Raw genomic sequence first — 16,862 nt, forward strand, 5'->3', positions numbered from 1 at the left:
CTGCCAAAGCAGCATTTGGCTGATGACAACTACCTGGTCACTGATTTTAGAGGGAAAAAGCCTGCTTCAACAGAGGGGAGGCAGGTAACCCCTTGGCCTGGGGGAGAGGCAGGGGCTCCGGGTCAGGAAAGGAGCAGACACTCCTTTCCTACCCATCTCTCCCGTCCATCCCGAGGGCTGGGAAGGGCTGAGCAGGAATCACTCGATTGCAAACATGAAAACATCAAGAGGACTGTCCCAGACGACAGACAGTATTATAATAGGCCCTGATGGATGCAAGACAACGCTGGCGTTTTCAAACCACCACTTTGAACCTCTCCTCTTCATCCTCTCTGAGCAGTGATCAAAGGACCAAGATTTCAAATTGTGAAGCAATTTTTTCCAATGGCAGCATCTGGCTCCTTGGCAGGCAGCACTGGGAGCTGGGCCCTGCTGTGGGCAGCTGCCCAAACCTGCCACATGGTGAGGCGCGGCCAGCCAGGCCACGCCGCATGGGCCTCGCAGCTGCTCCCGCAGGCGCCGACAATCGTTCTGCGCCGGCGAGAAGGGCTCCCACAGGCAGCGCTGCGCAGAGGTATCTGGAAGGAGCAGTCGGCTCCCAAACTCTCCCTGCCCAGCTATCTCATTTGCATCTATTTGCATCCTGACCTGGACCCCCAAGGCCAGCCCCCACTGGCATCCAGAGGCCAGAGGTGGGCGAAGCAGGGATGACCAGGGGATGACTCCCCAGCAAGGCCAACTGCATTTGTGGGAAGAGCCCGGCTCAGGGAAGGGGGCTCTGGAATGTGTTCACTTGGGACCATTACGCCCCAGCCCAACAAGATGGGGCAGCAGCTGTAGTCCTCCGGCCACAGCCGTTTTAAATAAGAATAATGGAACCAAACTGAGCCAGGCTCCTCCAGTTACTTCCCACTAATTATGGCATATATTTACATCTACAAAATAGATTTTAAAAAACACCACCATGGGGCCCCTTTATTGTGCAGATCAGGACTCCTATTTGAATTTCATAAACACTTAGTACTTCAAAGAATCTTAAAAGCATGCTCTAATTACAGTACACACTGCTTGAAAGGCTGGTTGTTTGCATTGCAAATTCCTACAAATACCAGCATTGATTACAAAAAAAAATTTTTCAATTAATATCACCCACAGGACATAAGGTAACTACCACTGGCCATGTCCCACAGTGGCTGGGATGAAAGAGCCAGGGTTTCAACCCAAATTACAAAGCCAAGGCAAAAGCCAGGTCTTTCCAATGAAGACAGTTCATGAGTAATGGGGCACCGGCAGAGCTGGTCCTTAACTACCATGTGGATCAGGGGTTTGAACACTGGCCCTTAGGACACCCTTTCCAAACCAGGGGACATAACGTTTTTCTGGTTTGGAGTTTTTGTGTGTAAAAATTGTTACACAAAACAAAAATGGTAATTGAAAAATAAATAAATCATATGTAGTTAACTAAAAAGTATTTGGCTGATGTAAAAATCCAGGACATCCAGTTAAATTTGAATTTCAGATCTACCACAAATAATTTCTTACTATTTGTATGTCCCAAACATTGCATGGGGCATCCTATACCAAAAATATGTTTCCAGTTTATCTGAGTTTCAAATTTAACTGGACAGCCTGTATTTTTATTTACCAAATCTGGCAACCCCAGTAACAAGGTCACCTTTAACAAAAAGAGTAACAAAAATTGGGACTTTCCTTCAAAGTCTCATTGCTGTAAGAATACATCTTATGCCAAAGAAATTTTAAGTGGGGGAAAAAATGAAGTTGCAGAATAAACATGTAGGGCATAATCTTTTTTTTTAAAGAGGGTACCAGGGATTGAACCCAGAACCTCATACATGGGAAGCAGGTGCACAGCCACTGAGCTACATACACCCGCTTCAAGCATGAATCCATTTTTAGTAAACAAACTACGCATAGGTGTATATATACAATGTTAGTAGATGCGTTATTTTAAAAGTCTGCAAGTATACATTCCAAATTTGGGGATTTGGTAATAGGTATGTGTGTGACAGGTGAGCTCTCACTTTTATTCTAAGTTCTTTCAAACTGCTCGAACTGTTTATAACAAGCTTGTATTAGTTTTGTAATTTAAAAAGGAAACTGAAATGGGAGTGGATAGATTGGCTGTACCGTGATGTCCACCTGCCCAGGGAGAAGGGATTTTGCATATCATCAAAGGTTTATGTTTAAATTCAGACAATTGACGCTTAAGGGATTTATGACTGTTCCAGATAAGCCATCTATTCTTTGAGACACTGGGTTTGGAAATAAGCAGCCACCCTGATTGCCTGATTGTGCTACTTCAATTCTTTCCATCTCAGTGTTTTTTTTTGTTGTTGTGGTGGCTGTTTTATGAGAAATGATGGCTGTTACCAAGTAAAGCCAAGTGTACCTCTGTCAACAGGGTAAGTGCTGGCGAGTTTACACACATGCACCCGTATGTCCGCCCTTCCCTGGACCTCTCTGGTTAGCAGCAGCTCTCGGCTGCACAGCTGGCTGAGCATCTTGCTCTGTAAAGGTCACAGGCAGCAGAGGTAAAGAGCCCCACACAGGAAAGGATGGGCATCTGACCTTGGTTTTGAGCCAAATGACCCAGACAGAAAGCACTAGAGAAACAGCTGTCAGGTGGATTCTCCATGAGGTCAAGGGAATTCTCGCTGTCAGGTGGATTCTCCATGAGGTCAAGAGAATTCTCACTTTTCTGCCTCGATGTCTTAGGGTTCAAGGTTGGAGGGTGGGTGGGAGGAAGTATCTCTGGTGTAAATGGAGTTGAGTTAAAGGATTAAAGTAAGGAGTTGGACAAAAAGCAAGCACGAGTTTTTGTGCCCATTTCCCAGGCTATCATGTTCCAGCTTGTTTACAGGGAATTCAGGATGAGGCTTTCAGGTGACTGCCCTGTGATCAATGTTTTCACCCTCATCTCTTACCAGTCTCCAAGTTCTATAAGCCCCAGCCGGCACTGGGACCCCTTACTACCTCCCAGTAGGATTCCCTGTCTCTGTGCCAGTATCTCCTCTCCCTGCAAAACCTTTCCCACTTCCATTCCACTGACCCAACTCTTTGGAGATTCATTCGAACGCCATGTCTTTGTGAAGAATTCCATAATGTTCTTTGTTTCCACAGCAACCTGTCCCCACTTCCATGACAGCTCCTATCCCATGGTTCCGTCACCCTTCTGCCTTTCTATCTACCAGAACCTGAAGTTCTTTCTGTTTCCCTAGGAACAAAGTAGGGTTGAATAAATGTTTGTTGAATCACTCACCAGTGATGTGCATAGTTCTTACTAATTCAAATAATTAAAACAATTCTACAAGGGCTTGACAACTCCAGAGATGGCTGGGATAGACTTTTCGTGAGTCTCTTGAGGTCCACCCCCTTCTTTTGTGAATTCCTTGAGGATGACTGCTCAGCAAACTATCAGGTGCTTACTGTGAGTTGCCTAAGTGGTGGCTAGAGTGCCTGATGTACAGAAACTTCCCTAGGATTGCTTACTGACTGGAATAAAATGACTTTTTAGCCATTTAATTTAAAAAAAAAAAAAAACTTGAAACATTCTATGCATTGCACTGCTGGATCAACAAAGGCTAGCCACAGGATTCCTGCTCCATGGGGGAAGCCAATAAAGAGGTTTAGGACACAGACTGAGATGGCAGGAAGTAAGCATTATTACCCAACAGCCAATGCAGAAAGTGTTAACAAGCTCCATGTGAAATCCAACTGAAATGGATGAATATGCAAGGTTACTGACTCCCCTGCTCCTTCCTCTACATGGGATTTCAGGGCCTCCCTATCAAGAGATGATTTCTCAAAATTAAGGACCATGGGTTATATTATTCATATACCCACATTCCACTAAAGGAATTTAACATGCATTAGCCTCACAAGCTCCTCTGAATATGGTGGTATTTCTTGGTAATCTTCTTCCACTTAAATCACTCACTTAATATTCAGGTTATTTCAATAGAGAGAAATGCAAAACTTAGGCTGAAAGACCCGTTCTTACTAATAGCAGTCTAAAACATATGGGCAACAAATGATTCCTAACTTCTTCCAAGAATAGCAACAAGGACATTCGGTTCCAAATGATAGACTCACGTCTACATTTCAAACCTCAGTCCTAGAGAATCCAATTGGAAACAGGACCCCCAAAGAGGGTCCATTCTGCCAGTCCCCTAGTGCACCCAGTTTCTTCTCCTTAAATAAAGCTGGGTTTTTAAAAAAAACGTATAATAGCTACCATTTTGTATAACAAATTTGATTTTATTCCTACTACTATGAAAGCATCTTCTGAAGGCTGCCTCTTTTCCAGATAACTTGCATCCCTTTACTGTTTTATAAAATTGTCTCAAATTTGTCATGATTGGTAAAATTAACCTTTTTCTTCCCTCAAAAAAAAGTAAACTAACTTTTTTTCTTCCTTAAAAAAAAGGTAGGTTAAGAAAGTGAATGTGACTGTAAATACAATGATTATTGTTTATATTGAATGATCAGAGTAATCATTATTCCAAGGATTTAAAAAGCAAAGTAGGGAAGCGGACTTGGCCCAGTGATTAGGGTGTCCGTCTACCACATGGGGGGTCTGTGGTTCAAACCCCCGGCCTCCTTGACCTGTGTGGAGCTGATCCACGCACACTGCTGATGCGTGCAAGGAGTGCCGCGCCACGCAGGGGTGTCTCCCATGCAGGGGAGCCCCACACACAAGGAGTGCGCCCCATAAGGAGAGCCGCCCAGCGCAAAAGACAGTGCAGCCTGCGCAAGAATGGCGCCGCACACACAGAGAGCTGACACAACAAGATGATGCAACAAAAAGAAACACAGATTCCTGTGCCACTGACAACAGAAGTGGACAAAAAGAAGAACATGCAGCAAATAGACACAGAGAACAGACAATGGGGGTGGGCAGGGGAAAGGGGAGACAAATAAATAAATAAATACTTTAAAAAAATTTTTTTTAAAAAAGCAAAATATTATTAGTAACCATGAGGTGGGAAGTGGATGTGGCTCAACTGATAGAGCATCCACCTACCATACAGGAGGTCCAGGGTTTGGTATCCAGGGCCTCCTGGCCCGTGTGGTAAGCTGGCCCATGTGCAGTGCTGTCATGCACAAGGAGTGCCATGCCATGCAGGGGTGCCCCCTGCGTAGGGTGCTCCACACACAAGGAGTGTGCCCCGCAAAGAGAGCCACCTTGTGCAAAAAACACAGCCCGCCCAAGAGTGGCATTACAAACATGGATAGCTGATGCAACAAGATGATGCAACAAAAAGAGACAGATTCCTGGTGCCACTTGACAAGAATGCAAGCAGACACAGAAGAATACACAGCAAATGGACACAGAGAGCAGACAATGGGGGGGGTAAATAAATCTTAATAAATAAATAAAGAACCATGGGGTAACATCATATATCTCATCTTCTAAGAAACCACTGATTTAATAACGATTTGGGAGAAAAAAGAAACATTATATGTTTATAAACATTTGTTTTAGATTGACAGGATTCATATCCATAGAATTTTATTTTCATATCACTTTCTTTTCGATTATTCCAATGAAAGTCTGAGACTAAGCCTTCATTGCACTAAATAACTCTTCTGAATAATTTTTGGCTGTAAGGTTTATGAATAATCTTAGTAACATGCTGCTTTTTTTAAAAAAACGAGTGCTTACACTCTTGATTCTCTTTTTTTTTATTATTTTTTTTAAAGATTTATTTTATTTATTTATTTCCCCTTCCCCCTGGTTGTGTGTTCTCTGTGTCCATTTGCTGTGTGTTCTTTGTCCGCTTCTGTTGTTGTCAGCGGCACAGGAATCTGTGTCTCCTGTTTTGTTATGTCATCTTGCTGCGTCAGCTCTCCATGTGTGCAGCGCCATTCCTGGGCAGGCTGAAATTTCTTTCACACTGGGCGGCTCTCCTCATGGGGTGCGCTCCTTGCGTGTGGGGCTCCCCTTTGCGGGGGGCACCCCTGTGTGGCGCGGCACTCCTTGTGCACATCAGCACTGCGCATGGGCCAGCTCCACACAGGTCAAGGAGCCCAGGGTTTGAACCGCAGACCTCCCATGTGGTAGACAGATGCCCTATCCACTGGGCCAAGTCCGCTTCCCTCTTGGTTCTCTTTAGTGCTATTAAGACAGAGTATAATTCTGAGGCCCACCTAAAAATATTAGTGTCATCTGCATTTCTTACTTGGTTAATTTGTGTACTTCTTTAAGTAAAACACATATGGCTGGAAATTAACTTTCCAAAGTCAGCTGCAAGCTGCACGTGGGCTTTTGTCCTGCACAACTGAATTACACCCATCTCTTTTAGCTTTGAAAAATTCTATGATCAATTCCAAGACCGTTGACATCCTGTCTTAAATCAACTACACTGTCTGCCATGTAAGTGGCAACCCATCTGCACAAATATCAACACTGAAGAAGCACAGCTCTGCCCACTCGCTGGTAGACACCTTCCCTCTTTAGTGCCTACACAGCACCCACCCAATCATTGCTTATAAGGAAACAAAGGAGTACGGTTATCACCCAGTGACAAATATTGGCTTCATGTATAACAAATCTGGTTCTGCAATCCTCTTCAATCATAACAACAATTTAATGCTGCGTCAATGTGTAATTTTGCTGAGATATTTTAATTAGGGATTCGAATTTAAGCTAAAATTCAACTGTGTATGGTACCACCAATGCAAATAACTCGGCTAAGGTGCCCAGGGGATGGCGAGCTAAGGGGTCACAGAGGACAGCAACAACGAACCCCTCACAGATTACTCCTGTCTGGGGGTGGGCAAAGTGGTTATGTCATCAGGACTACAGAGTATGACAATTTTAGAAATGCTGAAATGGGAACAAATATAGAATTGTGGGAATACACTATATTTAGCCACCTATAAGAGAATAAGGAAGGATAAAAGGCTTGTTAAAGTAGAAAGAAAAAAGTAATTGCAGATATAGAGGAGTTTTAAAAAAAATGACAATAAAAAGTTGTTTTTAACTATGCCAGGCAAGGCTGATGGAGAAGCCTGGTATAATCACTGCTTGCGAAACTGCTACAATTTTAGAAAGTAACTTGGCTATTTAAATATATGTGCACACAAACATACATTAAAAACCATCATATCAATAACTAATAAAAATAAAAATACTTCAATTATGATATATTCAGGAAATAGGATATTATGTAGTCATTTAAAAATGATAATTAATAATATGACAACACATGGCTACATGGTACGGTATTTGAAAAGTGAAAAAAAAAAGGGTACTAAATTTAATGTAATGTACATGATTGAAACTATATACATATGTATCATATTAGGTTATATTAGTGATGCATTTAGGAATGAATAAAAATATTTACAAGACTGTCTAGGATTTTATGGTTGTCTTTATAATCATAATATAAAAACTATGCTGCTTTTACCTCCTTAGGCAGCTAACAATACTTGCTGACCTGTCTAATAAGACTTAGAGGACCCGACCTGAATTTCCTGGTAATGGTAATTTATTCACCTTAGTTCCCACATAAACATAATCCAGAGCATCACCTAATGACAGAACTTTGGAGTGAAACCATGTATACTGCTATACCTCAATTAGCATCACTAGCTCCCATTTAAATGCACCCTGTTAGGATTGTTCTGGCGACAGTGTAGTAACTGTGGAGGTCACAGATGGGTCCAGTACAGGAGTTGCTTACCTTTTTTTTCCATGGAACCCTGTGCCAGTCAGATGAAAACCACAGACCCCTTACTCAGTCCACACTATACTGTATATTATTTAATAAATACATCACATCTGCACCAACACGTCCTCACAATAATGTTGTTGTTTTTAAATTTAAATTCAAGCTCACAGACTCCTTGTTAAGAAGCCCTTGTAGAAAGAGCCTGGATTCAGTATTCCAGCAGATGTGGCATTTATCAGCTGTGCAGAAGTCACTTTGCCTCTCTGTGACTCTGTTTCTTTATGCATCTTTCCCAAGGATTAAATAATATCAAGTATGCGATTACGCCTGGCTCAGAGAATGTACTCAACAACAGTTTCACACATTGCTGAAGAGAGGAGTCCCTTTCCTCCTATTCCTGCAAATTCACTTTTCCTCTCTTTGTAATCAACTATGAAGCAGAATCAAAATACACAGGAGCAAATAAAGAGAGTGGAAATGTATAGGAAGCTGTCATGAAAAGGAAAAGGAAATTGAATAAACTAGAAAAGGCAAAATTCAGAGACAGTCTCCTTAACACTCAGTACAAAGAATCCCATTACTCTTCCAGCTCAAAAACTGTTCTAAGCACTGACTGCTCCCTACTGCTGGTGCAACTAAATCTAGATTCCTTGTCTATTTGAATTGTTCCCACCCACCCACCTTTTCCACACAAGCAACAGACCAGATGCAGTGCTCCACAATGTACCTCACTTGTACCTTGTCTTGGTGCCTCTACTAACCAGGGCCACCCCTCCCCACCAAATGCCTGCTGTCATCTCTCCCTGTGGAACAGCAGAAGGAGGACATGAATTCTAAGATTTCCCTGGGTGGGAATGTAAAACGGTACAATCACTTTAGAAAACAGGCAAGTTCTTAAAAAATGTTAAAAACAATGACTACTCAAAGGCTTGTATGTGCTGTCCATAGCAACATTATTCACAATGGTCTAAAGTGCAAACAATCCAAATATTCACAATCTGATGAATGGATAAGTAAAATGTGGCATAGCCAAACGATGGGATACTATTCAACAACAAAAAGGAACTAACAACAAACTACAATATGAACACATCTCGAAAGCATTATGATAACTGAAAGAAGCCAGATGCACTGGACCACACATTGAATGAGCCCATTTACATGTAATGTCCAGAGAAGGGAAATGTAGGGACAAAAAGCATACGAGTTATGGCCCGTACCTGGGGGTAGGAATGGAGACTGGCTGCAAATGGGATCTTTTTGGAGTGATGGAAATATCTGAAAATAAGATTGTACTGATGGTTATACAATTCTATCAATTTTCTAAAAATCATGGAACTGTATACTTAAAATGAGCGAATTTCATGGTATGTAAATAAAACCTCAATAAATAGTTCTTTAAAGAAAGACAAAGAATCTTACTAGATACACAGCCCTATGCAGGGGCTCTTGGATGTCCCATACCATTAAGGCATGACAAATGGTAAAGCTCCATCTTGGAGGTCCACGAGGTTGGTGTCCTTGGCTTGGCCATTCCTTCATGTTTGGGGCCTGAGTCGCTATTTGGCTCATTGCTACCCAACTGGCAGAGAAGGGCTGAGGGGCCCACAGCTTGGGTTTAAGAGCAGGTACTCTAGGGAGCGTGGAGTATTTCTCCTAGAGCAAACCCCTTACCAGGCCCAGCCAGGAGGCAGGAGACATTCTGCACAGAGAATTTCAAGAACCATCAAATGAACAAATAAACAGTCAGGCTGCCTACAGGGGTCCTCTCCTATCCCCTGTAGGAGGAATGAATACCCACTCTGAGTGGCACCCTTAACGTTTTTCCTTTCATTTTGAACAATCTTCTTAGTTTTTTTTTTACCTTATTTCTCCCTCTACATGCTGCTTCTAACAATCCTAGGCCTACAGATATTCATGGGTTAATACAGGAACAATAATACATATGTGTTTGAGCTACTTGAATTCTTTTTGTCTGTTATTTTTAAGTGTCTTTCATTGATATTGAGGCAGTCCATGCATTGGGTCTGCCGATAACATCATTTGGAAATTTGTTCATTACTATCAACTCACTTTCAAGATATTATATTAATGAATGTAAACCTGCGACAAACAAATTGCTAAAACAAAAGATATTTCAAAGGGAATGCTAAATCTACTTAAGAAACGTCCAGTGTAAGTGCCTACTGACATTCAAGGATGGATACTGTCTGTGCAATTCATTCTTACCGAGCCACTAGAGGGAGCCAATGGGACCTGAAGCTGTAGCAAACCACAGGCCTCATTTAAATAGCTTTGCTCATTTATTTGAACATGATTACATCTGAATTTCTTCAAAAGGTTATGTAATCCTAACAATTACACTGAAGGAGTGACATTTCTATCATATTCATAGAAGTGCTCAATTTTAATTCTGCATAATCTTAATTTAATAATGTTTAATCTCAGAGTAATTGTTTCTAAATTTGCACATCTAGCATTGGCCACCATGCTCTAAACATCTGCAGTCTAGACCTCATTATTTAGGGATTCTTGACTGTAGGACCCCATCACTAAAAGGGTTTATTAAAATTATTCACTGAATAAAACAGAGAGGCAATTTTGAGAGCAAAACAACTTTCTGAGTGCTTGCCATACTGCTTTATATTCACATACTATGCTATTAGTAAGAAATCTTATTAAAAACCAACATTGCTTAATTTGAACCTACTAAAAGTAGTTTCTTTTCATCACCTATAATTTTGAATTTTAAAAAATTAACTTGGATAGAACACCACTTTAGGTATGCTTTACTATAGCAGTTCTCAGACTTCTGCATCTCAGGAACCCCCCTTGCAGTTTAAAAAATTACTGAGGATCCCAAAGAACTTTCGTTTATGTATATCTATCTATATTTCTGTATTGGAAATTAAAACTGATAACATTTTAAAATATTAATTACTTCAAATGAATTAAAATTAATGAATTAAATTAAAAGAGATCACTGTACATTAACAGTTTTATTAAACAAATCTATATATTTTTTTAAAGTGAGAAAAGTGACACTACCTTACATTTTACAGATTTATTTAATGTCCAACTTAATGGAAAATAGTTGTTTCTCATACTCGTTTCTATATTCACTTTGTTATGATATATTGTTTTGGTTGAAATCTATGAAGAAAATATATGTAATCAGAAAAGGGAAAAGCATTTTAAAAGGTTTTTCAGATAATTATGGATATTTTCTTTGGTACTATACCAAAACTTAGCAAGTGGTAGTTTCTTAAAGGTAGCAGTTTGGAATCTGAAATCATGTCAGTGAACTTTTCGTACTCTATTACATTAAAATCCATTGGTCTATCTTGTACAATATCAAAAAAAAAAAAAAAAATCACATTCATTAATACTCCTGTGGATCTTATCCAAAGAGTTATTAAGTTTGGGGAAGTTGTCAAGATCACCAATTTTAGAAAAATTCTAAATTTCTAAAATTCTAATTCTTATGGGAAAGCTTGAATTTTATCACTGGCAACCACAAATAAAATTCCTTGAAGTGACAGGCTCAGGGAAGTAATTTTTAGTGTATACTGGAGGTTCAAGATGTAATCAAATTCATAAAGGACATTCTTGGTATAACTGGGTTTTTTTAAAACTGTAAAGACATGTCAGTATATAATGAAAAGAGCTTTCCCCTTGCAGATCCACTCTGTGTCTTGAGAACGCCCAAGGGGTCCGTGGGCTATACTTTGAGAACTGTGTGCTACCATTAATATTGGAGTTGATAATCCCCCAACCACCATGCAAATCACTAGCTGACAGCTACCAATTTAGAAAGGCCAAGTGGCTGTTACCACCTCTTCAGATTGTCCACATGGATTCTGACTCCAAGTACATTAACGTAAGTAGATAGCTACTTCCATAATCCAAACTTCAAAATTGAAGCATGAAAAATAAAATCCAGTTACCATGGAAGGAAGAAAGAAACCAAACTAACTGAATATAATGCAAAATTTCCCCAAAGAACTTAAAACACAAACTTTTCTTTCTTTATTCACCCACTTATCCCCATTATTTGTTGGGCTTTTCATGTGTGTAGAACATGTGCTTGGTATTGGGGATACTAAGGGTCTCAGGCTGCCAGAAACAGAGCAGAGGACTACAGGTCAGGTCTGATACCAAGTCCTAGGTCCCCAACTGCAAAGAGTCTGTCTTCAGAGATGTTTTTTCATCCCTCAGTCTCTATTTTCTTCGTTGGAAATGAGGCAAATTCTACCTAACACCTGTGAGGTGCATGTTGAATGCACAGGAGGCATTCAATAAATGGTAGCTGCTTTCATGAATAAGGTCCCCTGGAGACACTTAAGAGCCCAGCAGGTAGTGGGACACACATCCAAATATTTATAAGACAGCATGGGAACTGATTAACCACAAAATGCATGGGAGTAAAGGAAAGCGCACCGGTCTGACTAGGTCAGAAAGGTGCTATAAGCGAGAAGTCACTCTCAGAGGAAGAGGAGGAACTAGCAAGATGCTACATAAGGAAAAGGGAGAAAATGTATACCCCGACATCCACACAGGCGGGACAAAGGATGAAAGGAAGAACAGAGGGCTTTGGCAGAACCTGAGAGGAAGACACCCAGAATCCAGGTCGTTTAGGAACTTTAATGCCATGTGAAAGAGCACAAGCATTTGAAGCAATTTTCTTTTTATTCTTTAAAAGACTGAGTGGGAAAAATATAACTAATATAACTTATAAAGACCATAATTAACAGAAATACTGTAATATTTTTGTAGCAAAGGCAAAGGAGATACTATACCAATACTAAAGGTAAAAAAAAAGAATAAGGGGTTTAGTTTTACGAGATATGAATATGATTAAGCATTGTTTTCCTCATTTTTTTTTTCATTAACAAGGAGATCTTGGTCCTGTCATTCAACAAATCTGTGATCATGTATGTGTCTTTCTGAACACTGGAGAAACAAATGCATTTGTTTTTAGGATTAAATGAGATAAATGTGCCTGGACAGAATTTTTTTGAGTAATGCTTCCATAATTTGTTAAGCTGCCTTTTGTCTGTTATTTTATTTTTTGAAGTTGAAATAAAGTTAACTTTCTCTGCAGCCTCCTATACATACACACCATGCTTATTATGTCTCCTGGGAGCTCCTAGACAAGCAGCCCCTGTGCAGACAGGCCCTCTTACAAGGCGAACAGCAGCCCAGCAGGCTTCTGGGGGATGTGCCCTTGCAATTTTAAAGCATGAAGGAGGTACATACTGGGTAAAACCATTTTGTATATTCTCTGACACCCACAAAATCTTAGCACATTTAACTCTATCTTCATCCAAGCCCCTTCTCTGCCCCAGGTCTTGTGCTCCGGTGGAATTTTAGGTTGCCTTGCTTAATGGAGTGAGAAGACACAGAAAAAGGGGTTAAGGCCCTATGTTTTCCACTGTGATTTCAGCCATCTGTAAAGCCTCTTGTCACTGCAAGAGTGAGCCCTGAAGCCCAGAGAGGCCTCCTGTCTCTTTTGCCCTTGGGTAAGGATGGCAGACACCCCCGGCTGCACTCTGTGGCTGCCTCATGTAGCCAGTTCCACAGGCATGAGTCTGGGATCCTCTGACAGTTCTGCTGGACATGAAGGAGCAGTCAGCTGGAACCCATGGCCAGCTGTGCTGTGTGGTGCTCATGCACAGAGCACAATCATTCAGACAAAAACCACAGAAATGAGAGCAATGTCTTACTCACCCAGAATTTTACCAGGAAGAAGGCATTTTGAGGGCCCTTTCCAAACAGTTCCTTTAAGCCTCCTTTCTTTTCAGGAAATTTGTCATAAATCTGACGAATGTCCACTGATTCGAGCAATGGGTCACTGTAAGAATGGTTGGCATGCCCAATGTGCACGAAGAGGTGTTTGTTGTACTGCAAGAAACCAACAGAAATATTCCCATTACAAACCCTTTGATCATCCTGGGATTTACCCATCTTGCACTGGATAACAAGAGCAGTAGTCTCACAACTCTGAAATTAGGCCTTGAACAGCTTAGGGTCTTAGCTTTTGAAAAGACGAAGATGTTAAGAAAAGCCTTTATAGCTTATGGTTAAAACAAGCACTGTCTTTTGTTGACAAGGGCATATAAAAAGGCACTTTTTTTCTTTTTTTGCAGATAGTATTAAGGAATAGCTTAATCACACAACTACCAAACCAAAACCAATTCTATTACTCAGTTTTACCTAGTTCAACTGAAAATGGCAGTGAATTCTTTTGAAGCTATTTATATTATAAAACTATTAAGAAATATGTGTACAGAGTTAGCTAAAGTCATTGCCCAGAATGCATTTCTCACCCCTGCCCTCGTAGCAAAAGTGTGGACACAGAACTCTGCACAGAGGTATGTCCACTTTCTTCTCCCAGCAGGATTAAGAGTGCTGAGCCTTTGTCTCACCAGCCCTTAGTGACAAATCTAAAACTTCTGCATAACAGTGGCCAACATGTAAGGTCAGGGGTACAGTCCTGGGGAGGAGCTCTGGTTGTACGTGGTCAGAAAGAACACAGGTCGCACACTCAGTCACAAAACAAAAAGCAAAAGAGAAAACACAACAGCAGCAGCAAAAACCCTCACAAACCCTGTTAAGCATTTAACTTACAAAGGAAACACTTTCCTGGTACGTGGCCAAAGGAATGGTTTCCAACCCAGGCTGCACCATAATCACCCAAGAAACATACAAAATTCATCGATGCCTGGGGCAGTCAGATACATTAAACAGGATTCCCTGAGAGTGAGGTCCAAATGTTAGCATTTTTTAAAGCTCCTCAGGTAAAGTCCAATATGAAGTCAACTCCGAGAGCCACCAGCCTATACTCTACACTTCAAACCTTTCACACCTGCCTCTCCCACTGGACAGGCAAACACCAACTTAACCTGATGCAGACACAGAAGGCTGGGAGTGTGGGGTCTCCAGGGTCCTCAGAGTCCAATGGGGTTCTAAGAGAAGCACCATCTCCCTTCTTCCCTGGCTTTCCTTAGTCAAGTGCCAGGTTTACATCAGCACTTCTCAGCCCATTTTTCAGTCCTTCAGAACACCCAGCCCATAGGAAGTCCCAAATCAAAGAAGGCCTGGTTGAAGCTCTCTACTTGCAGGTCATACTGTATATCTTTAAGAGTACGGGGTCTGGACTCAGTCTGCTCAAGCACAAAACTTTGTCTCCACTACAGTAAACTGTGGCATTAGGCAAGTTCCCAGTCTCTAAAATGAGGACAGTGATGGCATCTACCTCACTTGGTTGGTAGAGGGTTTAAATGAGATAGTACATATATGACACTTACTAGAGAGCCTGACAAAGAGCAAGTACTCAAAAATAGCAGCTATTATTATTACATCATTATGTTTAGGCCAGTAAAAAAAAATTATTTGGGAAATGAGGGAAAGAAGGGAGCTTGGTGAGAAATGGGAAAGACAGAAATACACACCAAGATTTGGTGCAGTCCCTCTATGCAGAGAGAGTGTGCTATTGTTTTTTCTATAACCTCTCCTCTCTACAACTCACAGTGAATATTTGGCTTATTAAAAGACTATGAAGATGGCTGCCTAATCAAGATGACACTGAGTAATCCTTCAGAACTTGATGAACTAATGACTGAAGAAGCAGATGAGAAATACATAAAACCTACTGAGGAGTGAAAGTGGAATGCCTAAATAAACTAGCCTGAAACAAAACCAAAAAAAGACTATAGTAAAGAATGGTTTTTTTCACTTGGTATAGACCAAAGTTTCCCAAGTTCCTTTGGTCACAGAACCCCTTAAATACACCCTGAGGAAGTGCTGGTTTCAACCCGGGATCCAGGCCCGAGCTTCTGGCCACCACCCGAGGGGGTGGCCCAACCTGACACCAGTCGCGGGCAGCGTGGGCTCACACAGGAGTGTAGCCCGCCTCTCTCCTGCTCAACACACACGACCCTGACGGGATCAGGTGGAATGAAAACAACAGCACATGGACACAGCTTCTGCACTAGCTGCCTGGTGGATTTCGTTAAGACTGGGAGTCCGAGAACTACCATTTAACAAGAGACTGTGCCTGAGCTGGAAGAGACATTTGTTGTTGCTGTTTTTTTTTTAAGTAAAAGCCATTGTTGTGTAGGGAGTGGGAAGGGGCCTTTATCTTTCTGCAAATTTGCTCAAATGTTGTTGCATCATCTTTGCAATTACAAGCAAATGAAGGCCCACAGAAATGTATGGGGCACCTAGTCTCATTAGCGAGTAACAGGAGCAAAAATCAGGCACAGGCAAAGCTGGGGGCATGGCCAGTGGTGCGAAAGGCCACCAGAGATGACAAGCTGAAGGTGGGATGCGTGTCTCTGCTGCTTTTCGTTCTTTATTTTTACACCATTATAGAAGCTAAGGGCAAAAGGCACTGCTCCTTCATTCTCCAGACAACTGGCTGGCTGTGTGCCCCTCCACCCAACCCTTATTAATAACCTGTGCTTGCAGCTAGCACCCAGGCCTGCCTGACAAGAGCAGGTTCCATTTCTGTCATTTCTTGTGCTTTCTGTAGGCAGTGAGTTTATGAGAAAGAAGGCAGAGGCTTGGGGATACTGGTGACTCACATCGAAGTCTCTCACTTGAACTCCACACGCCCAGCTCTTCTGCCTCACCAGCTGCCCAGGCACCAGGGCAGATCTGGGTTGAAGTAGAAAGCAGTGAGGCTTCAGAGTCTTTTCTCAGGACACTGAAAGCCCCTGCACTGTACTGCTGGAATTCAGGGACCAGGGCCCAGGCCTTGACACATTAAGAGGTAAGGAAGGTGAATGGAGGGTAAAATTAACTGCACGCCCAAAGGGGCTCATGAAGGCATGGCTGAGATGCAAGGTGTTGAGGGCAAAGCAGGCACACTGCAAAGCCAGACACGAATCTGAAATCTCAGTTCTCTCATATGTACAATGAGTACATAACAGCTTTAATGCAGAACAGTTTTGAAGATTAAAGGAAAGAATGAATGGAAAGTGCTTGGCACAGGGCCTGGCATGTAAGAAAGAAGTGTTCAATAAATCATACCTGCTAGAACTATTATTTTTACGGTTTATTATCAAGCGCAATTAACTAGATCCTGGTGTAGAAGCAAAAGAACTTTGCACCTTTAGCTATCCCTCCTGCCTAGCAAAAAACAAGGAAATACAAATA

At 41.6% G+C, this 16,862-nt stretch overlaps 1 protein-coding gene across 4 annotated transcripts in view; it reads right to left on the bottom strand.

Annotated features, from left to right (window-relative positions):
• The window catches only part of TEAD1 (TEA domain transcription factor 1), a 279,363-nt gene that overhangs the window by 30,416 nt on the left and 232,085 nt on the right, over positions 1-16,862 (bottom strand). For all 4 annotated transcript variants that reach the window (XM_058305713.2, XM_058305714.2, XM_058305715.2 and 1 more), the window contains one exon: positions 13,431-13,604. In XM_058305713.2, coding sequence (XP_058161696.1) covers positions 13,431-13,604 — 174 coding nt within the window. The remainder of the gene's footprint in view (positions 1-13,430; positions 13,605-16,862) is intronic.

This window comes from Dasypus novemcinctus, chromosome 10 (genome assembly GCF_030445035.2).
Source record: "Dasypus novemcinctus isolate mDasNov1 chromosome 10, mDasNov1.1.hap2, whole genome shotgun sequence".
Lineage (NCBI taxonomy): Eukaryota > Metazoa > Chordata > Mammalia > Cingulata > Dasypodidae > Dasypus > Dasypus novemcinctus.